Source organism: Camelus bactrianus, chromosome 2 (genome assembly GCF_048773025.1).
Source record: "Camelus bactrianus isolate YW-2024 breed Bactrian camel chromosome 2, ASM4877302v1, whole genome shotgun sequence".
NCBI lineage: Eukaryota > Metazoa > Chordata > Mammalia > Artiodactyla > Camelidae > Camelus > Camelus bactrianus.
In genome coordinates, this window is record NC_133540.1 from 35,536,646 (window position 1) to 35,557,023 (window position 20,378).

At 37.7% G+C, this 20,378-nt stretch overlaps 1 protein-coding gene across 6 annotated transcripts in view; it reads right to left on the reverse strand.

The window, feature by feature from the left end:
- Positions 1–207: 207 nt before the first annotated feature.
- IL15 (interleukin 15) overlaps positions 208–20,378 on the reverse strand; it is a 70,006-nt gene continuing 49,835 nt past the window's right edge. For 5 of the 6 annotated variants that reach the window (XM_010954603.3, XM_045516416.2, XM_074378172.1 and 2 more), the window contains 6 exons: positions 13,176–13,274; positions 12,062–12,159; positions 10,664–10,748; positions 5,463–5,507; positions 3,366–3,503; positions 208–622 (listed from right to left, as the gene is read on the reverse strand). In XM_010954603.3, the coding sequence (XP_010952905.2) occupies positions 512–622; positions 3,366–3,503; positions 5,463–5,507; positions 10,664–10,748; positions 12,062–12,159; positions 13,176–13,187 (489 nt within the window). In that variant the 5' untranslated portion in view covers positions 13,188–13,274 and the 3' untranslated portion in view covers positions 208–511. Of the gene's footprint in view, positions 623–3,365; positions 3,504–5,462; positions 5,508–10,663; positions 10,749–12,061; positions 12,160–13,175; positions 13,275–17,566; positions 18,108–20,378 lie in introns of those variants that run through there. The other variant, XM_074378191.1, reaches the window with a different exon arrangement.

Consider the following 20,378-nt stretch of genomic DNA (forward strand, 5'->3'; position numbering starts at 1 on the left):
TTTCTTGCTGGTAGTCAATTCTTCCTCCAAGTGCTACGCCAAACGGAGAAGCAAAGGAAGGCTGGTAGGCGCTGTTCCACACCGCCTGGGGCATACACTTTACCTACAGTACTGGTGCCCAGCCCCACTGGTTGTTAAATAATTTGACTATCACCCTTAAACCAAACACTCCCTACTTTCTTACAAGAGGTAAAAATATCACTGCAATTTCAAAGGATAAAATATGTACACAGTTTTATTCAACATTTTACATTATGCTACAAATATGTACAACTTTAATAATAAATTAAACATATGAACAAAGTAAGTCCAAAGACAGTTCATAGACGTCAGGTTACGCAATGCCATCTTTCTGCCTTCATTTCTAAGAGTCCTGATCCAAACTCTCGATCGTTTTCTTGCTAGAAGAGCTTGTTTTGGCAGCATATTGGAAACGCTGAGTGTTTTGTTGCCTCTAAGCAGTGGGAAGATGCTTGTTAATAATAGAAATGCTGAAAAGGATCAGCCGCAATCAAGAAGGGTTGATGAACATTTGCACAATATGTACAAAACTCTTCAAAAATTCGTGAATGTTTTTTTCCTCCAGCTCCTCACATTCTTTGCATCCCAATTCAGTTTTATGCTGCCAAGTAAAAAGAAAAGATGAGATTGGAAAGACTAAAATATGCCTTTCCTGTGAATATTACATCATTTGAACCATAGGGTGAGGTCTTGAGCCACAGAAATTTTGGCAAATTAATATCATATTAGGAAGAACTAGGGGAAAGAGAACTGGGAGATTTGGTACTGGCTGATTTTCCCTAGAGTGGATTCAGGACATTGAAAAAAAATAAGCATGTCTATCAGACCGTGAACTTCCTGCTTAGAGCCCTTCAGTGGGTTCTGGTCACCTACCCCAGCATGAAGTCCATGCCTCCCTGCACTGCACACAGGCTTGCGTTGTGCCTTACCTGCCTCCTTCACCTTTCCCACTACCTCAACAGTTATGCTTTGGGAACTCTGGGCTCATGACTGTAGCCCCCATGCACACATCAGGCTATTAGATGCCTCACTGCCTTTGTCTTTCTCTCTGCCTGCTCCACACTTCTAGTTTAGCTATTCCTACTCACGCTTAAGATTACTCAGGTGCTGTCTCCATTAGGAAGGCTCTTCTGAACCTGGGAGCTCCCAGGGCTGGACTAAATGTCCTGTCTCTACATTCTCAGAAGCCTTTGTTTAGACTCTCTCTCATGTTGCATCACGCATTATATTGATATTATGGAGTTTTATGCTTTCCATACCACTATTCTCTAGGCTTTTCCAAGAGTGCAAAGCTATGTATTTTTGCTTCCCTAGCAGTTAGCATAAGGCTTGGCACATATATTCACCCACTCATTATTGGTTGAACTGAACTATTTGGGTGAATACCACAAATTGCTGTAATCCAAACACAGTTTCATGGATAACTTGAATATTCCAAATACAGTCATCAAAAATAAATTTTCCAGAGATCATCTGAACCATGAAAGCTGTACCAGCAAAAATCAAAATTAGATTTTCCATCCGTTAAGTGTTTGAAATTCAGATTCACCAAGATTTATCAAGCATGTACTCCATGCCAGGCACTGGCATATTCCATATAATGCTGTCCTATTTGATCCTGGCAATAATCATGTCAGAATGGAAGGCAGAGATGTCAAATGACTCATCTCAGTTGACATAATTGGTGAAATTCCCCGTGTCCAGGTCTTCTGACTGTGCAGTCCTGCCCATCCTTCTGCTGCATGTGTCACAATATGTCATGATGAGGATGACTATGAAAATGCTCACTAAGAGCCCCCCATTACTGACACTGCCATGAGTTATCTGTTGCATGGCTCAGTCTTTCAGTCACAGAGAGATAACATATCCCAAGAGTATTTTGAACATTAATCCATTCATTTCAGAAATAGATCAAGTATTGAGTATATGCCAGCATTATTCTGGGAGTTTGAAAACGGTGCTATAAAGAACCCCAAATACCTGCCCCTTTGAAGCCGACATTCTATTAGGAAAAGGTAGACAATGTCCATCAGGTAAAATATGTAGCATGTCAGACAGTGAGATGTGCAGAGAAGGGGACAGGACATGCTGATGAGGGGGTGGGACTGCAACTGTGAAGAGGTGACATCACTGACAAGGTGACGTTTAAGCAAAGACCCAAAGCAGCCTGGCATTTTCAGGGAAACCCAGGTGTCCAGCCACACCAGCTCAGAGGCTCTGCTCTCTCAGTTGGGTCTCTGCCTGGACGACGTCCCCCCCCATCCTGAAGGCTTGTTCCCTCACGTCTTCGCTAAATGTGAGCTTAGTAGGTAAACCTTCTCTACAGTAGCGCCCCAGCCCCCTTACCTGCCTCTTTCTTTGGCCACTGGACTTAATAAATACCTGGCTTATTATTCATTTGCTTATTGATTGGTTTCTACATGCTTCTTCCTTTTGTAGGAGCTGGAACCACGTGTGGTTTTTTTCACTTCTGTTATCCTGAGGGCCTTCAGTGCAGCCTAAGGACTTGTTAATGAATTATTATGATGCCTTCTTTGTTTGTAAAACATTTTCTGTCCACTTTGCTTTGGCCACTAGTGTTTTGCCACGAAAGCCATGATCCTCCAGTCTCAGGGCCTTTATACACTGATGCCCCACCTGCCGGGGGGTCCCTCCTGCCGGGGGGTCCCTCATATTTGCGTGCCTGGAGCCCTAGACTGTTCATGTTGCCTGAGATGGCCCAAATTATCTCCAATTACTCCTATTTTCATTATTATCCTTTTGCAGCATGTACCTTCTCAGTATATAAGAAGACAGACTCTGGAATGAAATGGCTGGGAGACCCCTGGCTCCTCATTTTACTAGCTGTGTGAATTGGAGGAAGACATTCAAGCTCCCAGTGCCCCAATCTCTTCAACCTTAAAACAGAAACAATAACTCAGTCACAGATTTATTGTGAGAGTTCCACAAATCACCTGGAAGACCAGGGTGTGGCTCAGAGTAACACCCCAGCAACTGTGGATGCTCAGTGATGGTGTAACTGACGTCCCCCCACTGCACCTGGCGATCAACCCCTTGAGATCAGTCACCTGACCGTCTGGTTCACCCCTGTCGTTCCAGCACCGCGGCACACAGCCCAGAGCAGGCAGGCAAAGTGTGTTGAACAGATAAATCAATCAAAAAAAGTCCAGGAGTGTGGGCACGCAAGAGATGGTGCCACTTTTGGATGCCACTTGGCTGGAATTAACCCCCTCACCCGAGTGCCTCTTCAGAGGGTCTCCCTGTCTGTTACACCCAGCTAATGATTTCTCCCAATCAGGCCAAGAACATCCAACGGGGCTCTGTACAATGTTGGCATAACTCACCTCTATAGAAGACAAACTGCTGTTTGCGAGGATGAGAAGGTTTTCTACTGTGTCAGTAATGTCCATATCCCTGGACTCCTGCGAAATAACGTGTAACTCCAGGAGAAAGCACTTCATCGCTGTTACTTTGCAACTGGGCTAAAAACAGAGTCACAAAGAACTATTTTGAAAAAAAAAGATTATTTCCCCGTTATTCAGTTTCACACAGATGCAGTTTTGATTTTTTAAAAAAGTCAATCAAACTATTTTAGGAAGAAACATAGCACCTTTAAGAAGTTTTATACAGGAAGCAGCTTGATATTTCGTTTTCTCTTTGAGCTTTGATATCAAAATCAAAACCAAAAACTGATTAACAAAACAATGGGGAAGGATGGTGATATTGTGCAGAAGAAAGAGCACAAAACTAGAAAACATGGAAATAATAGGCCACTTTTTCCTCACTAAGCACATTTCCTCTGTGTCAAAGGGTGACAGTACTGGCCCGAGACTCTCAAAATATTAACATAGATGGCCCATAAGGAAGAATTTTTTAGACTCTGATTGTATCGTTAACATTTTTTAAGTGGTAGCTGCTAATCATACGACCCCTGCAAATTCCAAAGTGCCAGAGGCGAACGTGATTCCAAGAAATTTCTTGGAAATATCAAAGCAGAAGTATGGCACAGGTTGGCCCTATCAGAAAGGGACATTTTACCACAAAAATACTCTTCCACAATGATTAACAAAAACTCTAAACTTAAAAGAAGCACTTAATGAGCATGTGGGGATTTAACCAGGACGTGTCTGATTTTCTGTTCTCAACGCGGTGCGTGCACAGTGTCTGAGACTCCACAGGCGCTTAGCGAGTGCTCACTGAATGAATGGAGGAAGGAACACACCCACGTGCCTGGCTGTGGCAACACTCCTTCCCCCCCACAGGAGCTGCTCCAGACTGAAAGGGTGAATACCGTCCCCATGTCGGTAATTAAATAAGAAATAAATACAGTAAAATAAATCATAAAACTGGGGCTCAGAAATATTTAGTGTCTTCCAAGGTAACAAAGCTAGGAAGTGGCTGAGTCAGGGTTTACATCTAAATTTCAAGCTCAGCTTCTTTCTATGACCCACACGTTGCAAAGTTATCTTCTTGCAGAAAAGCAGTCTCAGGGTTGTGAGTGTTGGTGGTTAATTGATTGCTTTCTACTTTGAAGAAAATGCAAAGAAAAAGTGGAAGACATGTTGACGCCAAAAGAGGGAGACACTTTCGACGTGGAGCAGCACTGTCTAAGTGGATGATGGATATCTGTTTTTTTCTAATTTCTGGCTGTGGCTTCTTTCCAATGCTCAGAAAGTCTTGGTAGAGCAAAACCTTCTATTTAAGAGAAATTCTAACTGAGGAGTAACAGAGCAAGGACTCTGTCCTGAATGCACACAACATAAAGTTTGTTTTCCAAGAGGTGAAGAAGTCAGGGATTTGTTCCTTGGTCTTTAGTAACTAATCCAGAAGGAAAGGACTAGCAATAGGACTGAAATCCTGCATGCTTTAGGCAATGTCAGCATATTAATGAAACAAATTCAAGATCATTTTTGAATTCGGGTAGTTTCTGTTGGTCTTGTTTGTTTCTTTTCTCACATAGAGACTAACCAGTCAAAACCCTTTTCTGACAATTGTAGAAATTCAGGCAAAATGTAGAGCATGAGTGCATTCAAGTAATTTGTAGAAAATATGATTAAAAGTAATATGCTACAGCACTGGAAACAACCGATATGTTGAATACTTTTAAACTGAATGAGTTAACTTGATTCTTGCATTTAATTGCATCGTGATCTAATTGCATCACAGAGATGTATACATTTTGTTTGACACTGATGGAAAAAGCTTTTTTATATTTTTGATTTGGCAATGATGCTATAATGAAAACAGCATCTACGTAGCTCTTTGTCCCCATGTCCCATAACCTCAATAATTACATATAAAATTCCTTGACCGTATGTGGTAAGAACACACCAAAAGTTAGATTTAAAAACTACACTATTTCAGTAAACTTAAGAAAATATACTTCTTATGCTTTTGAACACTGGAAAATAATAACAATATTGAAAATAAACTATACTCACATGAGCATCACTTTCAGTATATAAAGTGGCATCCATATGTATAGACTGAAAGGGAACAAAATTAGGTAATATGAAAAACTATGCTTTGCTATAGATGCAGTAACAACAACCCACTGAAAACATTCAATTATGCTTTTTAAATTGAATTCCTTATTTTGGGATAATTTAGATTCATATGGAAATATAAAAGAAAATACAGAGAGGTCCTGTGTACTCCTTCACCATCTGCCCTAGTAATGATGTCCTGCATAACACAGTGCAACATCACAACCGGGAAACTGACATGGATATGACCCACCCACTTTGTTCAGATTTCACCATTTTACATCACTAGTGTGTGTGTGCACGCGTGCGTGTATAGCTCTACACAATTTCATCAGATGTGTAAATCCATGTAACCACTCCCACAGTTAAGATACAGAACAGTCCCATCCCATAAGAATCCTCTTGCTACACTTTCATCCCCCAAATCACCTTCCTCCTGAAACACTCCCCCCTACCCCTCATCCTTCTAATCCCTGGCAACCACTTCTCTGCTCTCCATCCCTATGATATCATTCTGAGAATGTTCTATAAAAGGAATCATACAGTATGTAACCTTGCAAAACTGGCTTTTTGAAAAAATAGACTACTTTTAAGTAATTGTAGGTTTACAGAACACGAGCAGAAAGTACAGAAAGTTCCCAACGTCCCCTTGCCCCCGCTTCAGGTTTCCCTTATTATTAATATCTTGCTTTAGTATGGGACATCTATCACAAATGATAAGTTAATATTGATACATTTTCAACTAAAGTCTATAGATTACATTAGGGTTCACTCTTGGTGTTGAACATGCACATTTTTTAACAAATGTGTAATGACATGCATCGACCATCATAGTAACATACGGAACAGTTTCACTGCCCTAAAAAAATCACCTGTGCTTCATCTTTTCTCCCTTCCCCCTCCCCTTACACCTGGAAACCACTAATGATTTTCAGAAGGTCATACAGTTGGAATCACAGAGTATGTAGCCTTTTTTGATTGGCTTCTTTCACCTAGCGATATGCTTTCAAGGTTCCTCCAAATCTTTTCATGGCTAAATAGCTCATTCCTTTTTATCACTGAGTAATACACCATTTTATGGACATACTACAGTTTTGTTTAATCCAGACTGGTTTTTTGTCCACACAGCACAACACTGCGGAGATCCCTACAACTTGTTGTGAGTATCAGTAATTTGTTCCTTATTATTGCTCAGTATGATTGTGTGATATAATGTACCCAAGCTTCACTGTTGGAGGACATGTGAGTTATTTCTAGTTTTTAGTTATTATAAATAAAGTTCTATGAACATTCATGGGCATGTTTTTGTGTGAATACAAGTTTTCATTTCTCTGATATAAATGTTCAAGAGTGCAACTGTTAGATCATATGTCAAATGCATGCTTTGTATTGTAAGAAACAGCCAAACTATTTAGAGCAGCCGTACAATTTTACATTCTCACCAGCAATACATAAGTGATTCAGTTCCTCCACATCCTTGCCAGCATTTGGTATTACTGATACCTTTCATTTTAAATATTTTTATAGGTGCACTGTGATATGTCATCATGGTTTTAATTTTCATTCTTTAAGTAAAATATAACCATTTATTGGTACCTTCTCCCAAAAAACACTTAAGGTGATTTATAATTTCTTCCTTTCTAATCTGCATACCTATGATTTATTTTTCTTGCCTTAAGCCTTTTATTTCTTTTTTCTTGCCTTGCCAATTGAGCTAAAGTTCCAATAGTATGTTGAATAAGGGTGATGAGAGAAGGCATCCTTGCCTTGTTTCCAATTTTAGGGGAAAAGCATTCAGTCTTTTCCCATTAAGTATGATGTCAGCTCTAGGTTTTTTGTGCATCCTCAATATCAAGCCGAAGAAGTTCCCCTCTAGCCCTTGTTTGCTGAGAAATTTTAGTATGAATAGATGCTGCATATTTAAAATGTTTTTTCTGCATAATTGATATGCTCATATGATTACCTACTTCAGCCTGTAGATTTGGTGGATTACATTGATTGACTTTCAAATACTGAACAGGTCTTGCACACCTGGAACAAAATCCACTTGTTCATGGTGTATAATTCTTTCAGTGCACTGGTGGATTTGATTTGCTAATGTTGTGGAGAATTTCTTCATCTAAGTTCATTAGCGGTATTTGTAGCTTTCTTTTTTGGTCCTGTCTTTCTCTGGCTTTTACCTTCAGGGTAACACCTGCCTCCAACAATGAGTTGGAAAGTGTTCTCTATTCTTCTGTTTTTAAAAGAGAATGTGTGAAACTCATGTTAACTCTTCTTTAAATGTTTGGTAGAATGCTCCAGTGAAACCAGCTGTCCTGAAGATTCTTTCTTGGGAGTTTATAATATGGTGGATTCAAGGTCTTTAGTGATTATAGGAGTTTTTGGATTATCTACTTCATCTGTGTTACATTTTGGTAGTTTCTGGTTTTTGAGGAATTGCTCCATTTCCTCTAAATTATCAAATTTACAAGAGTAAAGTTGTTCGTAGATTTTCTTTATCATCCTTTTAATGGTTGTAAGTTCTGGAGTCACAGACCTCAATTTCAGTCCTGATATTAATGGCACGTGTCATCTCTTCTGTCTGAGTCAGGTTTGCTAGAGGTTTATCAACTTTATTGATTTTTTTCCCCAAATAATGAGCTTTATGTTTCATTGATTTCTCTCTATTGTTTTCTTGATTTCAATTTCATTAATTTTTATTCTTATCTTTATTGCTTCCTTCCTTCTGCAAGTTTTGGGTTTATTTGGCTCTTCTTCTTCCAGTTTCTTGAGGCAATAACTTAGATTGGTGATCTGAGATCTTCTCTCTTTTCTAATGTAGCCATTTCATTTTATAAACTTCCCACTCAGCAAAGCTTTAGCTAAATCCCACAAATCTTCATATGTTGTTTTTTCATTTTCATTCAGTTCTATGTATTTTTTAAAATATCCTTTGAGACTTACTCTTTTCCTAGGGAATATTTATAAGGGTATCACTTAATTTGCAAGTATTTGGAGATTTTCCTGTTGCATTTATGCAATTTGACTTTTCTTTGATTCCACTGTGATTAAATAACATGTTCTGCATGATTTCAGTACTCATAAATTTGTTGGAGTTTGTTTTATGGCCCAAGATCTGTCCAGTCTTGATGAAAGACACCTGAAAAAGCATTTATTCACTGTTGTTGGTGAAGTGTTATCTATGGAAATTAGACACTGTTGATGGATTGTGTTGTCCAGTGCTTCTACACCCTTTCTGATTTTCTGGCTGGTAGTTCTATTCATTACTGAGGAGGTGGTAAAGTCCTCAACTGTATTTGTGGATTCACCTGTTTCTCCTTTCAGTCTTACTAGTTTTTGCTTCCTGCATTTGAGGCGCTGCTGTGTGGTGGGTACGCATTTAAGATCATTTATGTTTTCCTGGTGGATTCATCTTTTACCATGACGTAATGTCCCTTTGGACTCTAATAATTTTATTTGCTGTGAAGTCGACATGATCGGCTATGAATAGAGCCACTTCTGATTTTCAAAATTATCGTGTCTGTGTGTCTCAGCTTCCTAGAGCCACTGTAGCAAAGGATCCCAAAGTGGGTGTCTTCAGACAACTACAGTCTATTCTCCTACAGTTCAAAGCCAAGGAGTCACCTGGGCCCACTCCCTCTGGAGGCTCTAGAGAACTGTCCTTCCTTAGGTCTCTCAAACCCCCTGCAGCCCCTGGTGATGCCTGGCCTTCGTTGGCTTGTAGCTGCGTCCGTTTCCACAGGCCCTTCTTCCCTGTGAGTGCCCGTGTGTCCTGTCCTCTTCTTATGAGGACACTAGTCATTAGATTTAGGCCCAACCCCCCCTACCCCAGTATAAGCTCACCTTGACCAATTATATTTGCAAAGACACCCATTTCCAAATAAGATCCCATTCTGAGGTTCTTGGTGGGCATGAATTTGGGGGGGGGGTACTAATACAACATGGCACATTCTTCTCTCTTCTTTTCAACCAACCTTTGTCATTATATATTTTGAAATGAATTCCTTGTAGGCAGCATAAAGTTGGTTTGCATTTTGTTCTCAATTTGGCCAGCCTCTCTGTCTTTTATTTGTATTCTTTTCCTCCTCTCCTTCTGGGATGCTAATGCTAGGAATGCTGGAGCTTTTATTGTCCCAAAGATCCCTGAGGCTTTATGTACTTTTTTTTCAGTCTGTTTTTTCTCCCTTGTTCTATCCTCAAGCTGACTGTCTTTCCTCTGTCATAATCATTCTAATGAGCCTCTTCAGTTTGTTTTATATTTCAGTGATTGTCTTTTTTAGTTCTGTAATTTCCATTCGGTTCCTTTTACATATTGTATTTCTTTGCTAAGACTTTCTATTTTGCTTTCCAGTTGTATTCGTAATTGCTTGCTGGCACATCTTCCTGATGGCTGCTTTAAAATCCTTGTCAAATAATTCCAGCATCTGATCCATCTCAGTTTCAGAGCCTGTTTCAGAGTCTCTTCTCCTTGAAGTTGTGATTTTTTTCCTGCTTCTTGATATGAAAAGTGATTTTCCACTGTATTCCGGTATTTGGGATATTATGTTAGGAGACCCCGGTCCTATTTGAATCTTCTCTTTTAGCATGTGGCCACCCTGGGCAGGCTTAGCACCTTGGCACGGGCTCTGACCTATGTTTGTATGCCTGCGAGTCCAACGACGGTTTGGTTTTCAGAATCTTCGTGACGTTAATTTGGAAGGCTCGGTTCACCTGCTGCCCCCAGGACTCCCACTGGTCCCATTGTGTCACCCACACAATAACGTGGCCCCTGTTCTCTCCTCTCCGCACTTTCTGCCAGGCCAGCTGGTGTCTCCAGGTGGGAGAGGGGTTCCTAACCCACAGAGCAGAAAGCCCTCTCCTGGGTCACCCCATTCTCCCTACAAGCACAACCAAGCCATCTGGTTTCTCTAGCAGGAGCAGGGAGTCTCCCTGGCCTGTGGGGACAGAGAGCTCGCCATGCTGGGCACTCATAAATTGAGTTTTAAAGATAATTACGATCTGAAAATTCTAAGTAAAAGATTTCATTTGAGGCTCACAGATTCTACAAAAAGATTATTGTTCCAAGGGAGACTTCACTAAGACTGACGGCAAGATACGGGGAGGCACATACTCCATAGCAATTACACCAGATATTTTATGGAAAAATGAGTACTCACTTGAATAAGATTTTCGATTCTTTTCAGATCACTTATTACATACTGCCAGTTTGCTTCTGTTTTAGGAAGACCCGCACTGATACAGCTGAAAGAGAAATCAAAGAGCAGAGCATCGTGAATGAACACAATACTGTCCTGATGAATACACAGGAGACTTTTTTTATTCTGACAAGTGATAAAACGAGCACCGTCCTCCCCTGTGTGCACTCAACAGCCTTGTAGGTGAGGATGAACACCGAACACGCCGGACAGCTTTGATGCGGCAGGCCAGCCTCACGACCAACCCAGATTAGAGAAAGGCCTAATTTGGAGGGATCACTTCTACATAACCTGGTGCAGTTTATCACAGTGAGATAAAAACAGTGCTGAGAGTGTGGCAGTACTTAGTAAATGTTTTTGCACAAATTACTCCTTTAAGTACAATTCCCATCAGACTTTTAAGTCTAATGAATGGGTAATAACCTCAAAATAAGCAATAATCTTTCTTATGTAATGATTCTGACAATAAATGCTCTTTACAGTCGGTTCAATATGCCCCTTCCAGGCTCCCGGTAGTGCTTTCCCCATAAATATTACGGACTTGAGCCTAATCTGGCCCTGTAACTAGATCATACAACTTACTCATCTTGGTAAAACAGAAAGTTAGTATCCGAACAAAAGACACTTACACTGACCAAGTGTCAGTGGAATAATTTTTAGAGCTTCAGGAAAAACAGTCCCTTCCTGGCAGATCCCGTACAGAAGCACGAGAGCCAACGCTGATCTTCCTCGCTAGGAGGGTTTCCCTGCACAAGTCTCTGGCTCTCCACAGCACGAAGGCATTAGCAGAGTAAAACAGAACTGAGAGTGAGACTACATAACTACAGGTTGGGTGCTTTGGGCCCACTGAGCGCAGTGTATTAGTTGCATCTAACAGAGAAGAAAAAAGTTAACAGGCATGGAAAAATATGAATGTTTATTAAGAGGAAAGACAAAAGGTCCAAAGAACGAAGGACATGTTTTAAACTGAACTAGGATCGGGCTCAGAGGACAGAAGTCAGTGTCAGGAACAGATAAAAAAGGAATGTGGTTGAGCCCTAAAGACCTATTGTTTTACTGCTGTGAAAATCCTACAGGATGTAACAGAGTGTACTTTCAAGTTCAGTTATATACCAAGAGGTCTAATGTATTTGCAGGATATAACACTCATTTGGAATATTACAAGAATATAGAAATGCTCTGTGTGATGTTTACTCAACCTCCCCTGGGTCCCCATAATCTGACCCCTCTCACACCCCAAATACTGAGTACCTAAGGATTTAAGCAAATGGAACATAAACAAATTTAGCAGAGAAGATATTGAAGAACAATGATCATGGCCATGAACATGATGTTACTTATGCTGAAAGATAAAATTACCCCAAAATGAAGACATGAATGCCAGCCTCAGTTAAAAAATGACTGTTCAGAAGTAAACACAAGTAGCAATGGATAGAAGAACTTCTCAAATACGGTTTCTGAAAAATATAATCACAGACAAAGTGGTTACATTTTTTTAGTTAAAAAAATGAGATTTAAAATAAGACTTTATCATATTGTTTAGGTTCCAAAATGTAAATGTATCATAGTTTCAGAATGAATATTCCTTATCAGAATTAATGAAATTAGAGTATCTTTTTTCCTTTCTTCCACACCTTCAGCTCTGTCTCTTATGTGCAAAATTCTTTAAAACATATTTCTCCAGATGCATTTCAATGACAATAATTTAAAGAAAATATACATATTTACTAATTTACATATATGCTGATATCATCACTTAATTTGCTCCTATCATCCTTAACCTCCTTCTCATCCTTCTTTCCTTTTTAATTGTCCAAACTATTTCATACAGCACAGATTAATAACATGAATTACTAATACAGGTGTACTAGTTATCTAGTAATTTCATGCAACGATATGAAAATTATATATTAATATAATTTAAAGAAAAACTGGATAGAAATGGAACGAACTAAAGACTCTATGCCATCCTAAAAGCCAATATATAATAATTTTTCTGAGTGATTTAGGAAAGTCACTTATCTTAGCCCTTCCCAGAGTTTCGATACTTCTGCCTGCCTCTTTCAAGCTGTCAAGGCCTTTATAGTTTGAGAGAGCAGCATGGATTTAACCACTTAACCACTAAGAACCTGTGACTCATGAAGTCTACACTGAATGGATGAATCACACATACCCAGGCCTCGTCTTCAGAGACTACACAACCTACTGAGTAAATAAGCATTTAAACAACAAAATAGGATGAGATACGTGAAATAATACATCTACCAGAACATGAAGAGCACAGCAGGGTGTTAAGAGACTTTAAAAACCTATTTTATTTATTTTCAAAATAAGAACAATCCACAGGTGAACTGACATCTGTGACATTTCAAGAGCTTCAGAGAAGAGCCTCCTAACTTGTTGCAAAATCTCTGAGATACAAGGGACCTTTTAAGAAAAGTCCACATACCATCTTCATCTAATTTTTTCTTACCGAAATTCTCATTACTCAATGGCAGGGTAACTCCTTAAGTATTGAAGAAGAGCTGGCTAGGGCAATGGGTTTCCAGCAGCCATCCATCCAGAGTACTTCCTACAATACAATCCAGAGTAAAGATGATCCGTTAAAAACACAAGTGGACTAGTGAGGGGAAAGAGAGGGATTTAATATGTTTTGAGCACTTACTTTTCCACGGGGACTCTATCAGTCACTTAACATGTTTCACATTTAATGCTCAGAACAATCCTATGGCCAAGGGTTAGCAGCATTTGGTGAGCTGCCCAGGCCCCACAGTGAGGATAAGACAGCCAGGACGTGAGACCAGGCCTGTCTGATTAAAGTCCAAGCCCTTCCCACTACACTATGTTCTTGAACTGGTTAGATTCCAAAGCCATATTTAGTGATGGTATCTGTGATATTATGATTTATAATAAAGTATGTATTTGGTCTTCATCTTCATTGCTGGCACTTGGCTCCTAAAACTCTTGGAATTCCCTAAGTTATGACAGCGATACAGGTGTCTGTTATTATGTTAATGAGGTGACTTTTGGACCTCACCCAAGGATGGGGACTGGTTCTAGGAGAAACAACCATGTATTAAACGGTTGAAATGTTCAGTCCAACCTGTGCCCCTCACCTCAAGGGAGGAAAGAGGAATTGGAGGTTGAGTTCAAAAAATCACCAATGATCAATGATTTAATCCATCATGCCCCTAGAAGGTCAGAGTTCGGAGAGCGCCCAGGTTTGGGGAACATGTGGAGGTGTGGGAGAGTGGTGTGCCTGGAGAGGGCATGGATGTTCTGCACCCCCTGCCTCATATCTTGCCTTATACATCTCTTCCATCTGGCTGAGTAATAGCTTTTATAATAAATCAATAAACGGGGGATGTTGGAACCTCTGATTCATAGCCAGTTGGTCTGAAGTACAGGTAACAACCTGGACTTTTGACTGGCAGCTGAAGGTAAGAGGTGGGGGAGGACTGAGCTCTCAACCTATGGAACTTGACTCTCTGGTTAGATAGTGTCAGAATTGAGTTGGTAAGCTAGAAAGAGAAAGAAAAACACCATATGAGATCGCTCATATGCGGAATCTAAAAAAAAAAATACAAAACAGAAGCAGATTCATAGACACAGAATATAAACTTGTGTTTGCCAGGGGGACAGGGGATGGGAAGGGACAGACTGGGATTTCAAAATGTAGAAAAGATAAACAAGATTGTACTGTGTAGCACAGAGAAATATATACAGGATCTTGTGGTGGCTCACAGCAAAAGAGAATGTGACAATGAATGCATGTATGTTCATGTGTAACTGAAAAATTGTGCTCTACACTGGAATTTGACACAACATTATAAAATGACTATAACTCAAAAAAAAAGATTTGCCTAAAAAAAAATTTTAAAAAATTGTTTATAAAAAAAATAAAAAATAAAAGTTAAGGCATTGAAGCACATTAGTAAGTAAAAATGTATCAATAACTTCAATAAAAATATGGTACTTAAAAAAAAAAAAGAATTGAGTTGAATTCTTGGAAAGCCTGCTGGTGTCTGAGAATTGCTTGCTGTTGATGGGGGAACTCCAGCCCTGCACACTGAAACTGAGTGCTCAGAACACCAAGAGGATTTCATGCTCAAGTGGGGTGGAAATTTATCATCTATTGTCATGAGAAGGAAGGCTGAGTGTAAGGACAGATATAAGGGCTGAGAGGTAGACAGATGTCCTGGTGTATGTTCTTGACATTGCTCTGATTTTCTCAGTCGATCAGGACAAAAAGGTCATCAGCAGAGAATGAGACTGGGGAGGAGGTGTTACAGGTGGAAGACAGGAGAATATGTGAAATAGCCATCGAGGTATGAGGTACGTAGGAGAGTGAACAGATGGAAGTATTTTAGAAGAGCCTGGCCTGTAGGAAGTTCATGGGCATGAACGGTCAGAAAGTAAGATCTGTCAACATGTTTGTGTGTGTTTCCTCTGGCCACATTACTATGGACAAAGAACAGGTAGACCTGGAACAGGTAGAGAATCATAGTTGTGTTGCCAAGCAAGCACAATCAAGAGAGGCAAAGGATTTCAGAGTCTGTGTAAGGAAGTGTAAGGGAGAGGTATCCAGAAAATTCAATTTTCTTTTTTTACTATAGGACTTCATAAAGGAAGTGTTATTGGAATCATACTTTGAAAAATGGATAGATTTTAGACACAAGAGTAAGGAAAGAAACAACATTCTAGGTGGAGGAAAGAGCCTGAGCAAGGGCATACACAAACACATGTAGTGTGTATTCAGGGAAAAGTGAGTCATTGATGACAGAGTGAAAGTAGTTGTTGGTAAGAGCGGACAAAACTATCACCATCGTATAAAGCAGGGATCAGTAAACATCTTCCGTAAAGGGCCAGATAATAAATTTCAGGCTCTTTAAGTCTTGCAGTCTCTGTTACAGCTACTTAACTCTACCATTATAACGTGTAAACGGCCACAGACAATGCGTGAATGAATGGGTATGGCCATATTCCAATACAACTTTATGTATCAAAACAGACAGTTGATGGATTTGACCATAGGCTACAGTTTGCCAACCCTGGATACCTATGGAACCCTTAATCAGTCCCAGTTCAAACAGCTGAGAAAGTGGTATCTTTAATGTCTTAAATCATCCTGTCATTTAAGTGTACCGTCAATTTTTCAGTAATTGTTTTCAAGCTGTTTTCAACTGACACCCATAATATGGAATTTTAAAATAAGAAATTTCATGAAACACAATCTGGGTTCAATATTAAGGCTAAAAAAAATCCAATATGAACTATGTTACCATGGGTTACTACTGTGATTTTAAAAAATTAATGCATACAAAAATAAGATCTTAAGTTGGTATAAAATTCTCTTATAAGACCACACAACATGTTATTAGGGCCTGTAAATCTCAATGGTTTATCAAAACAAAAATTCAATGACTAGATAAGATGTGTCTTAGTATTTAAAAAATACTATTTCATATAAGGTCTATACATTATGTACATATATATTTTAAATAAAATACTTTAAAGTTCTTGGGAATACTTAAAATAAGACAAATTGCCTAACTACATTGAAATTAATCCAAAGCAAATCATAACCATTTAAATATCTATACTGCCAAGGACAAAGGCAGAGATAAAGTTTGGATATCTTAGTTACCATGACAACTCAAAAGGTATTCATTAAACAGCTGGTATTTACCAAAAACAAATACAGAAACACCTGAGGTAGTTTATCATCTAAGATAGACAAGGATGATGCATATATGTAGCTAGACAGCATATATAGTTGATGCTCTTACCACCCTTGGATCTCAGTTCTATGTAACAATATGTTCACATGCTTTTATTTTAAACCATTTGGTGTGAATGTTGTTGCAAAGTATTTTGTGTGTTTTTGAAAAAGGCTAACTGGTACAATTCTCTAGGGCAGGGATAATGAATAGCTTCCTCAGAGCAGTCCAGATAGGATACTGAACCTAATGTCCAGGAATAGTCAAGAGATCTGTTCCTCTAGCTTAGTTTTCAAAAATACTTCATTCAAAAACATTGGTGAAAGTGAAGAAATTCTCCCAAACCATAGTACAAAAGGACAAAGAGTTGGAAATTATGAGATAGGGATAGAAATTCCAACATAGTATCAAAAAGGAACTCCAGAAAGAGCAAAAAGAGCAGGAAAAAATAATCACAAAAATGATAAAAGAAAATTTCACAAAGTTGGAAAAAAACCCCACTTTGTCATACTGAAAGGGCATAACAAAAATAAAATGAAAATATGATAATTTAAAATGAAATTTCCTAATGCTAAGATAAAGAAAAACAGGCTATTAGCTAGCACCCATGGAGTAAAAACAAATTAATAAGGATAAGAATCAGAATGAATCTGATCATGGTACTTACTTATAAGACAACAGAACTAATCCTCAAAGTCTTAAGGGAAAATGAGGTTGAACCTGGAAAGCTATTAGTATTTGAGAGAGAGGACAAAGAACATACTAGACCTTAGCAAATTTAAGATCCACAGAATGTGAAATAATGTGAAAATGCATTCCAGGAAAATGAAAACTTACCCAAGAAAAAAGAAAGATGTGGGATATAAAAAACTATGGAGCATAAAATATGTAATATTTATACTTGGGTATAAATAACTAATGATAACATTTTTTAAGTCTGTTGTTTTTCTCATTCATTTATTTGTTTTGCAAAAATGTGAGATTCTTCTGGTTAGAAACCTTATTTATCTTATTTATTGCTGTACCTCCAAAGCATAAAAGTATATGAGGTACATAACAAACACACATTACACGTTTGTTGGATTTTATTCTTCATTTGTTTACAACTATATGGTCCTCATTCTCACAATTATCAGCTTCTTACCTGTACTTGCCTCTCCCTCCAGCAGGCGTCCCAGGTGGCCACTGCAATACCATCCTAAATAGCTAAGGGACTGAAGTTTCCTCCACATTTCATCTTCCTGCTACTTTTATTTTGCCAATTTCAAATTCCAAGCTACAAAATATTACTGGAAAAAATGTGCCATTATACTTTTTTGAGATGCAACCTTTAATGGGCCTTCTCTACATCTTGCTAATGATTTCTGGTTCTTTTTGACATTCCCCACTGCACTTCTAAAATCAATTTTATGGAGGTATAATTTCAAGGTAATAAAATATACACATTTTAGGTATGATATGCAGAATTTTGACAGTTGTCAAAACATGATGGAGTGACAGAAAACATACCTACAATCACAAAAATTTCTCTCACTTCCCTTTACAGTCACCTTATTCCCAACCTCAACACCAGGCAACTCCTGACCTAGTATGTCCTTTTCTAAATAGCAATGTGGAAGGACGGTCACAGGTGGGGACTCTATGTGGGAAATGTTCTGGGAAAAGAAGAAGAGGAAGTAAACTCATGCCAAGATTGTTATTTCATTTGATGAATATGTGACATTCATGATGATTAACTGGACAAATCAAGAGAAAAGTTCATGACAGGAAAGAAAACAACCTAGATATATCATAATTTCCAAACCAAAATATAAAATAAAATGTGGCAAAGAAAACTTAAGCAGAAAACAGAAGGCAGTGGTAGGTATAAAAGAAGAAAATTACAGAAATCACAGTAAAAAGCACACATTAAAAAGTAATATAGCAGTAGTAAATCTAAACACGCAAGTACATTCAGCCACACGTGCAAAGACTGTGATAAAAACTATATTTGCTTACTGAAAAACACTTAGATTGGGTTTTAAAAATAGAGAGGCCAAAAGACAGATTTTTAAATATACCATTTATAAAAAATGGAACAAAAAATAAAATGGTAAAAAAAAGCTTGAAAATGAAAGTACAAAAAAAGGCACACTAAGTGAATATGAGTATAGGAATAATAATACCAGATAATTAGAATTTGAGAAAAGTTCAATTAAAATTCTAAGCAATATAAGGATAATGCACATGGATAAAAGTTACAACCTACAAGAGAACATGACAACCATGAACCTTTATGCTTCTAACCATATAGCTTCCAAATATATAGAGAAGAATCTAATAGAAAAAAACAAGAAGTTATTAAAGATTTTTAAACATTGCTCACAGATTTAAACATAAGCAAAAATGAGTAGGGCTGTGTTCTGGGTATGCAAGTTAGCTGCTTCTCAAAAAACAACAGCACAACAACATTGTCTTGTAGCATTTGCCAATTTCTGTCATGTAAATACCCCACCATACTGATTTCAAGCCACCATGGTTTAACAACTAGTTCACAAAATGCAGGAATATTTAACCACTGGCTCTCATAAGCCAATTAGAGGTGATGCCATCACACCACTGCCTGTGTTAAATTTTAAAGCACAATGAACAATGTTTTGTGTAGCACATATGTATATTAGGTTAGCTATAGATAGATAAAAACATTCTACCCTACAGAAAATGGCACATAGAAAATAAACACACAGAATATTCACAAAAGGTTGTTTATAACATAGATCTAAAATGTCTATGTGCTAAAACTAAAATAACATCTCAGAAAGTTACAAAAATCTGAAATCACACCTGCCATATTTTGTAGTCCCAAATTAATATCAATATTATTGGATTATTGACTTAAACAATATTGAATTAAAGTAATATCAATTAATATTGAATTAAATATTAATAATAAAAATTAAAAAAATCTATCCACTTGTAAGTGTAAAATTATCCTTTTAAATAATGCTGGTATAAAAGAGAAAAATCAACTTAAAAATAACACTATTAAAAAACATATTATGGCAAGAGCATAGTCATAGAGAATTTTATAGACTTTCATAGAAAATAATTAGATTGAAATATTTTGTTATGCATTAACCTCAAGAATCTATAAAATAATCTTTAAAAAATAAAATAGAATAAAGTTTTACTAAAGATAAAAACAGAAGTTAATAAAGTCAGAAAAAGGAAATTAGTGAAACTAAGAGATGGATCTTTGAAAAACAAATCTGATCAAAACTAAAAAGGAAAGAAAGTGCCAAATTATATATATATTAAAATGCAAAAGGGGCCACTATTAGTATAATTTTTATAAATTTATATGTGCATGAAAGTCAATTTGAACGTTGACTTTCTAAGAAAGTTATCAAAATGGATTCACGAGGATGATGAAAACCTAATTAAATATTAGTCAAAATACATGCATTTTTGATTTCTTTATGAAGGTTTTTACCAGACATTCAGAGAATTTACAAATCCTTATGATAATACAGGATTATTCTAATTCATGGGCACCAAAATCTGATATCAAAACTATCTAATGATATGGAACGAAAATTTTATAGTAATCTCTTATATAAACATAGATGCTAGTTTCCAAAATATAATTTTAACAAATTTCACCGAGCAGAATGTTAACAGAATAAAATTGAATAGGTAGGTTTATTCTTGAAAAGATGGTCAACATCAGGAAGTTTATTAGTGTATTCACTACACTAACAGATTAAAAGAGAAAAGTCATACAGTTGCCTTTGTAGATGGAAAAAATATTTGACAAAATTCAACATAAATTCTTAAAACAAAAAAACATTGAAATATTCTCCAACTGATAAAGACTGTCCAAAACAAACCTGCAAGATTCCTACCTGGGGTTATTTTCACTAAGTAGAGGCACAGAATGAGGAGACACACGCCCAGGGTTGCAAGTTAATCACTGA